General features: G+C 43.7%; 1 protein-coding gene and 1 long non-coding RNA gene across 2 annotated transcripts in view; one reads left to right on the top strand and one right to left on the bottom strand.

Annotated features, from left to right (window-relative positions):
• Positions 1-2,309: 2,309 nt before the first annotated feature.
• Positions 2,310-5,253, bottom strand: LOC139801710 (histone-lysine N-methyltransferase SETMAR). Its single transcript, XM_071756347.1, has 2 exons — positions 5,128-5,253; positions 2,310-3,586 (listed from the first exon to the last, which is right to left on the bottom strand). The coding sequence occupies exons 1-2, from the start codon at positions 5,218-5,220 to the stop codon at positions 2,765-2,767; spliced, it is 915 nt and encodes a 304-aa protein (XP_071612448.1). The 5' UTR covers positions 5,221-5,253; the 3' UTR covers positions 2,310-2,764.
• A 91-nt stretch (positions 5,254-5,344) lies between these two features.
• Positions 5,345-8,453, top strand: part of LOC139801711 (uncharacterized) — a 131,684-nt gene continuing 128,575 nt past the window's right edge. Inside the window, exons 1-2 of the long non-coding RNA XR_011728280.1 lie at positions 5,345-5,582; positions 6,532-6,619. This is a non-coding gene — a long non-coding RNA (uncharacterized lncRNA). The remainder of the gene's footprint in view (positions 5,583-6,531; positions 6,620-8,453) is intronic.

Here is an 8,453-nt window from a genome sequence, read left to right as displayed (position 1 = left end):
CTTCCTGCTCTTGGGTGGAGATGGTGGGATGTGTCCCATTTCTGCTGCTTTTGTTTGGGAAATGGTTACTGTATTTTCTTACAAGATCTTTCACTAAACATTCCTGAATTAATCTGATCAGATTTCAACGTGGGAGTGAAGCTCCAAGCTTGAGTGAGTATTGATACTGAAATGTTGCTAATGGTTGCTGCAAGGAGAAGAGGAAGGAGGAAGGAGGGAGCTCAGCCTTTGAGTGTTTGATGGGAGGTGTGAAAGAGCAGCTGAGCTGGGAAGAGAGACTGGGACTTGATGAAGCTGAGAGGAACCCAAAGGTCAAAGTGACCAAAAATGCAGCAGGTAAAAACCAGGGTCAATTTTGTTTAGCCCCCTCTAAAGCTATATTATGTATTTTTAGTAGCATTTTTCTCCCTCCTCTCATGCAGCTGTAGTGCTAAGGCCCAGAGGAGTACAAAGCCCATGCTCTGTGGCAAAAGGCCATTAAAAAGTGCCACAATGGGTCAGCACTCAGTGACAACTTAACACTTCATGTCCCTGCAAGACCTTTCATGTGCCTGGCTGTTCTTAACAGCACAACACTCTTGTTGTTCCATGCCATGGAATTTTAGTCTAACCAGGTACCTGATACTCCTATTTCACTCACCAGGAGCAGCATCAGCTGGCTGGGCCTGGAAGGGTAGGATTGCACAGGGACAGAAGGCTTGGCTGTGATGCAAGGCCTAGATATTGCTAATGGTGTTTGAGGGGTTGTGTTTTGGGGCTTTTTTTTATTTATTTACACTTCCTTGACTACTTAAAATCATGCCAAGTACATATTCATAACAGGAAGCTAACAAAGTAGTGCTGTCATCTTGAAAACTCATCTCATCTAGAGAAATAGGAACACAGGTATAAAACTAGTCCTGACATTTTTTTCCAGGAGGGAAAGAGGAAGCAGATTGGCTCCTCCACTCCCAGCCCTCCAGTCCTGCAGGCTGAGGGTGGCTGGCACAGTGCCCTTTGGGGCAAGAAAACCTGTCCTGCTTCTAAATAGGACAAGAGAACTTGCAACTGAAGCTGTACTCTGGTATCTAGTGCAGCACTTCTGCTCTGGAGAGGCAGGCACCTTCAGTCAGGCAAGAATAGAGCTCATGGCCACTCAGCCTGGTAACTGCTTTTGACAGAAGTGACACTTAATGACTAACCAGTGGTAATCCTTATCTTAAACAAAAACCACAGCTCTATGTAAATCTGATCAGTTCTTTGTCCCAAAAAAGAAAAAAAAGATGCATATTAAATGGAAAAAAACTAACACTGAAGCTTAGCAAGGAAGTTGAGGTAAACACTAAAACTTTGTTTAGCAAACAAACAGCAAGATAATAGCAACAAAATGTCTTTATCCCTTGTCAGTATCAGGCTCATCTGGCACTGCTCCAAATCAAAGTTGTCTTTTATTAAAAAAAAACCCAAGTTACCCATGGCCTGTGTAACAGCAGAGCCCCTACCTCGTGTGACTCTGTCAAAGATGATGCACACAGGTACAGATGGAACTGTACAGAGGCAATGAATGCCCCAGGGTTGTGCCACTGCTGCTGTGACTGTAAAAAGCAGCACTGCAGTTTGTCTGCCTTGCTGTATATCAAAGGTGGGGAAAATTCAAAATGAGCCTGGTTGAAGCTTCCTTAATTTGATGGTTCTAGAAAGGAAGTGATGTGCTGCTGCAGATCACAGCCCACCTGGCAAGCTCCCTGCCGTGTCCCTGGTGTAAGGAGACAGAGAAGCAGTGTTTGTGTGTTGGATCTGAACAAGAATGACAAAAAAGGCAATGACCTTCTCCCCCTGCTGGGAGAGGACAGGCCTTGCTTGATAATGCCCGGCCCACAAACCAGTTCATAGTTGAAAGGAACATTCCTGGATCCACCTCTTCTACAAGGTGAAAACACAAGTTCTGCTTCCTACTTGAACCCATTTCTGCAATCAGAACAGCAGCAGCACACTGCTTCACAGTGCAGAGGCTGCATTTGCTTCCCGAGTAGTAACAGTGCTGGGAAGTCCTCTGGATAGTTAGTTGCTATCATTGCAGAAGTCTGATCAGATCAACCCTGAGTAGGACATGATTTTAAAAGACTGAGTGTACATCTCAGAGCCTGCAGTTCTCTTTGCACCACAGCTAAATGGTAACAGAAGTGAACTAGCACTTAACAGCAGATTTTTGGCACGAAGATGTATGTGACTTTGAAGAGTGGGGGATGAAGCATTCAGGCTGATCTTTCTGGGCAGTTTTCTTACAATGACAACGAATGTTCCATGGAGAAAAAAAACCTGATAGCAAGTAATTAAAAAAATATAGTTTAATCAGTTTTAAGAGCTCTATAGTCATTCTTACAAATGTCAGCATCCTTGGTCTCATTCTTCTGCATAACTTTGTTACATTTCTCACTGTTACCACATGTCCTTTCTGTGTACCAGTGTTCAATTTCATGGAGACAGGTGACATTTCATGGAGACATGTCATGGAGACAGGTGCTTTAGCATACAGCAAGCTGGCAGAAGAAAACAAGAAAAAAACCCACCAGGCCTGGCTGAGGAACTGATTTTGGAACAACTTGAAGCTCCAGTACTCCCTTCCATCATACCTTGAACGTTTAGAACAGTCTCTAAGATGTTTCATGAAGCTATTCTCAAAATCTTGTCTTTAGACGTGTCTCAAAACCACATTCTTCCTTGGCAGAATGCAAACCAGAGTTTTATTTAATGGCAATTTAGCTACTGGGGAAAATGGTATTTGTTAGGTATGGTTAGGGACTGAAATGCCATGAGAGTTCCCTGAAGAAGTGTCTGGTGTGGAAAAGAGGGAGCTGTCCCAAGGTAAGAAGGAGGCACATGAGGGGGCACCACAGTAGCAAGGTTTTCTCAGTCTGTTATCATCCTCTAGAGGTTTTTGTTCTCTCTTAGTAATTGGGAAATTATGAAATCTTCCAGAATAATCATATGAAAGTTCCTCTCCAGCAGAAATATCAGTGGCTGCAAAAAGTGCCAGTTTGGGCACCATTGAATCAACTCGAACTGGGACCATAAATAAATTTGGTTCACAGGAGTGGTTGAGGAACCTGCCCACGTTACCAACGTATGTAGGGTCAACAAAAGTCTCCAGTATCTGACCACTGTGCAGGTGCTCCCTCACTGCTATGATATAGTTTGAATCCTTTGATGTCTGGGCCTGAATTCTTCTACGTGCCTCATTAAAGCCTAAAACTTCACCAGCATACTCACAGACAAATCTTCCTCTAGCTATGAATTCCAGGGTACGAAGCCCCCACCCTTTCTTCTCCGTCTTGAACACCTCAAGCCTGAGCTGCAACCCCCTCTGCACAACTCTGTTCTGACAGGATTCCCCACACTGGCACATGGCATTGCACTCAAACACAGGCCTGCTGTACCCCTCCTCTTCCTCCGTGGGCCTGAGGCACAAGCTGTTGTAATTTTCACCCTGGTGAAGACACGAGCAGACGTGAGCCACGCAGGAGATGGTACCACAGGAACATCCTGGGAAGGTGATTTCAGTGGGGTCAACGTTCCCATCTGCCCCAGCCACATTGTCTGGGCTATACTGCAAAAAGAACAAGAGGGAAATCCTGGTCATGTTCAGTGCTTCTTTCCAGAGGCTCCCGAATTTTTAAGATGCCTGGGTTGGGCAACAACTGATCTCTGAACTGAAATCACAAATGCTTCATTTTCCTGTAAACTTCTAATGAGGTTCCTACCTTTTCTAAAATGTTTTAAAGAATGCAAATCAGATTTTCCATACAAACAGAAAAAGAATCAGTGGTCTGTGTTGTTTTCTTAGCAGAAAAAAAGTGTCAGCTAGCATACTATAGAATATTTTTATTTATTAAAGCAGCGAAGTATCTTTAAAGTAATTTTGTGCCCTTCAAAATGCTCAACAGGCTTCTTGTAAGGTTAGTCTATAGGTATTTTAAGTCACAGAATTTCAAACGCCCATTTTTGTTAAAAATTAAGACTCTTTATATCTTCAAAATCCTGTATACATACCTGCTCCTTTGAATTCTGATACAAAATGATGATGGTGGTGTATTAGCACACCTCTATATGTTTAGAAAGCAACCAGAGCTAAATACTATTTTTTCAAGGTAAAATGTGAGAGCATTTGCTTCACCCTGAATTCTGTCTGTGGCAACAAGCAGGGTTATGTTCAAAAGACACAAGTTGAAAGTTAGGTTCTCAATATTACACTAATGCCCCCAGCAGGTGAATAATTATAGAACCGTGGACTGCTCCAAAATGAAAGCTGACATTTGCTGAATTTAAGGATCAAAATATAAAATCAACTCTATCTATATTTTTCCTTTCTTCTCAGTACTCAGCTTGCAAAGCTTTATTTAGAAACCTGGAGCATGGACCATTCCTAAATATCAGAGTAGCTCAAGTCTGGTACCTTCTAAGTGATGGGAAACATGTCAGGAGGTTCTTTTTATTCATAATCAGCAGCTTCCTCAGTCAACTGGCTTTACTCAAAACCAGGTTTAATAGTCCCTTGTCTGTTCCTATCCTCTACCATCCACTGTGTACAATCTTTCCTGTTTCTATACAATATCGGCACACGATGCAATTTAATCCGAATCGGGTCTGGATCACATCTTTACCTCTTCCCCAACCTCCTAACACCACTGAGGCAAATAAACTCCCAAGCATTAAGTTGTCCTGCCAGCATATGTGTTTATAACTTACTACAAGTAACAGCGAATACGGCAGAAAGTGGGCTATGCCCGAGAAAGCATGAAAAAAAAAAAGCTAAAAATGTAGAATTTCTGAATTGTAGCGTTTCTCGCACAGTTCTGCCCCCAGTAACAACGAGGCCCTGGAGACCAAGAGCCTCCTGTAAGGTGACCGCGCCATTAAAATCCACAAAAATATCCTGTATTTGTGTAACTGGAATACAGCGCAAAGGAAGAGCGCACAAGAGCAGCACCGCGGGGCTGCTGGGTGAGCTGGGAGGAACCCCACCACCCCTCCACACAGGGCTGAGGGGACGGCAAGGGCCGCGGGGCTTTCTGAGGCGTCCTGAGCCCTTCTCCCTCTCCATCCCTCCGCACATCCCCTTCCTCCCCTCGGCTCCGCTTCCCCCCTTACCTGGAACCCCGGCGGGGCCTCCCCGAGCGGCCCCCGCGCCACAGCCACCGGCAGCGCCTCCCGCCCGCCAGTCACGTCCGTCACGTCCGCCATGTCCGCCCCCCGCTCTGCTCGGCTGCCATTGGCTGTCGGCGCCGGAGCCGCTCTGTGATTGGTCAGGAGGGGTGAGGCGGCGCGTGCGTGCGGGTGGGGCAGCGCCTCTGAGGCGGGCGGGAGGCAGTGAGGGAGGCGCCATTTTAGAGCGCTCCTCCCCTCAGCTCCGGGTCCTGCCCTCTGCCCGGCCGGCCCACACCCTGCTGAGGGCCGGGCTGGCGAGGGATGCTCCGTGTTTCCCTGTGCCTGCGGGATAAGGCTGCCCTTGTCCCGAAGTGGTGGGAAGGTAGTGTGGTTGCTGTTGTGGGTCGCTCCCTGTTCTGGGGCTGACCATCCAGGAACCGGTGCGGCTTTGTGTTAATGTACGTGGAAACACTCCAGAATGAGTAATTTTATGTTAGTTACAAGTTACTGAGTTACTTTAATTGTTAATGTAAGTCCCTCCTTATTTTGCAAGTATTACAGTTTGGGCTGGTTTAGGTTTTTGAAGTTTTTATTCCATCATGCCTGGTTGGCACTTCAACTTTCTATATTTTTATATTAGTATTTTGAAATTTTATATTTTTGTTTCCTAAATAAGCTGATACTTTGTAACATGGATGGGCACCTCAACTGTGTATATATTTATATTAGTATATTGACATTCTAAATGTCAATAAATTTTTGTTTCTAAATAAGCTGATTCTTTGTAACATGGGTGGGAAAATACAGCCAGCTGTACATGGGCAGTGGAGACAGCTGCTACCTCCTCTCTGAAAATGTATGATTTGGCAGGTTTTGTACCTCCAGTAATGCAGAGCAAGGCCCTAATCTCCCAAATTAGTCTTCTGGATGAAGGGACATACCCATGGAAGCAAGCTCAGACTTCATCTGGAAGGCTTTACCAGTACTATATACGATGTTCCCATTAAACAGTTGAGGCAAAATCTCCTCTGTAGTGTGAGAAGAATACAGCAGTCATGAATGGTTTCACCTCATCTTTTCTCTGTGAACAGCAAATGGAGCTGTGGCTAGGAAAAAGGAGTCAGTTGTGTTCTCTGGTTGCTGGTGGTTCTGCTGGCTTTTGTATTTGCCCCCTGGGTCAGTAGTTTTGGAGTTTAAGGTTGAGGAAGCTTTTACTGCCTTTTCACCTGGTTTTTCCCGTTGTGTGAACCATGTGTTTTCCTTTTGAAATCACCTATCACATCCAGAAATCAGTTCCTCAGACTTAGGAAACAGAAGTCCCTGGAACAGGCTCTGTGCCCCTCCAGCAAGGTGTTATTTGTGTCTCTGTAGTCACTGATGTGACTTTTCTGATCCCTCTTTCTGCAGCATACAGGAAATTGGGAGACTCTTCATCTATTATGTCCCCTTCCTCCTGCCTGTGAAGAGCATCTGAGCAACAGCAGGAGCAGTACATGTGAGTTTGAATGGTGAAATCCATGTTTCTGGGTTAACAGGGATAGCAGGATTGATGGGACAATAATGAGTGGGGTTGTTTAGGGTTGCATTCCACTTCTGTGAGAAGGGAAGGTATGGAAGAGGAGCTTCTGGAGGTCACTGCCTCCCAGTATCTGGCTAGTATAATTTTGAGGAACACTTTGATTGTTTTATATCTTACATCATTGTATGCTGGTGTGACTGACTGTAAAATAAATACCTGTAGCATCTGTGCTTCATCACAGAAGAGAATAAATTGACCTAAGGCTTTAAATATGCACAGCCAGGACAGCTGCTTCCCATGGATGCCTTCCAGCCTTCCCTTCATGGGGCTGATGTTTTCATCTGTGAGCACTTCTTGTTGTGGGGAAGGTGATTGATCAGTTTTATGAGATAGATACTGAAGTTTTGGGAGTTTGCAAATATTAAAATGCACTTTGGTTTTGTAGTTTAGGGCTTTCTGTCATTACCCAACTGACCTTTAGATAAAGACACACATAATTTGGCTGCTCATCCTTAGTGCCAGATGGAATTCTTTTCCATTTTTAAATTATAGAAGTAGTGAGTCATTACTCTGTAGTAAAAGAAACAGATTGCTTATGTGTACGGGAGATGAGGCTTTGGATATTAGCAAAAGGTCATGGAAAATCCAGTGTTTCCTTCTTCCTCCTCCTTCTCCCACCCAAGGCTTCTATTGTATTGAGTTATCAAAGGGTTGAACTCTTGAGATGTCCATATTGGGTGAAAAAATGATGAAAAGTCATTTTAACTTATAGAACCAATCTCTGGAAGAATGAAGTGTTAATTTAAATATTCTATTTTGTTTTACATGTTTTCTGCCTGATTTTATTCCAAAGAGGCTATTCAGACAGTTCTCAGATATTTAAACTTGCCATTTTACTTTAAGAGGAAGTACCTCTCCTGTGTGATGTACTTGATAGGTCTCCTCCAGGAGACATAAAGTGCTTTTTAAATAGTAGCATTGAATGCAGACAGTCCAAAGGGACTGGAATCTCTCATTCCTAGGTTAAGAGTTTGTTAGCTGCTTATCCATGCTCTCTTCAGGTAGTGTCTTCTTCCTCATTAATCTTAGATTATTTATTATTATTATTATTATTATTATTATTATTCCATCTTTGTGCTGCTCTTCTTCTCATGTCAGTTTTAAATTTTCCTTTGATTTGCCCTTCATTTCTGGCTAATCATCTCCATCAGGTTAGTGGGCAGGTACTCTATCCTCCTGCCTTTGTGTATCTGTTAGAATAGTGATTTGCAGACAGTGAAGTATAAAAAATCAATTTCCCATTGAGGGGAGCAGAGTGACAATGTTGTCAGGTTAGACAAGTTCAAAGACTGGTGTCTAGACACTGAAGGAGTGAATTCTTCCCCATGTGGCCTCGGCTGCGCAGCCCAGATAAAATGGATACATCTAATTGTACAGATAACAAAACAGATGCAGAAACACAGGAAAAGAGTTAACCAGGGGCTGAGCAATCCTTGCTTATCACATGGCTCTGCACTTCAGCTCTCATCCTCTGCTTGCAGCGTCAATTAGGTAATAGGAACCATTAGCTTCTCAACACACAGACTCTCCAAGTCTTGACTTTTGTCTGATTAAAGAAGTTACATAATTCAACATTGTTACATCTTTGGATGTAAATACAAACATCACAACAATGGAAACAACTGGGATCTCACCATACAAATTGCCTTCTGATTAATAGCAATGAGTTTCAGTGAAAACCAATGTCAGGATGTACTTCTGTTACATGAATTTGCATTTTAAAATATTTGGCCTGTCGGAGGTAGGTGAA

Source organism: Heliangelus exortis, chromosome 12 (genome assembly GCF_036169615.1).
Source record: "Heliangelus exortis chromosome 12, bHelExo1.hap1, whole genome shotgun sequence".
In the NCBI taxonomy this organism is placed as follows: Eukaryota; Metazoa; Chordata; class Aves; order Apodiformes; family Trochilidae; genus Heliangelus; species Heliangelus exortis.
This window is presented reverse-complemented; position numbering and strand designations above follow the sequence as displayed.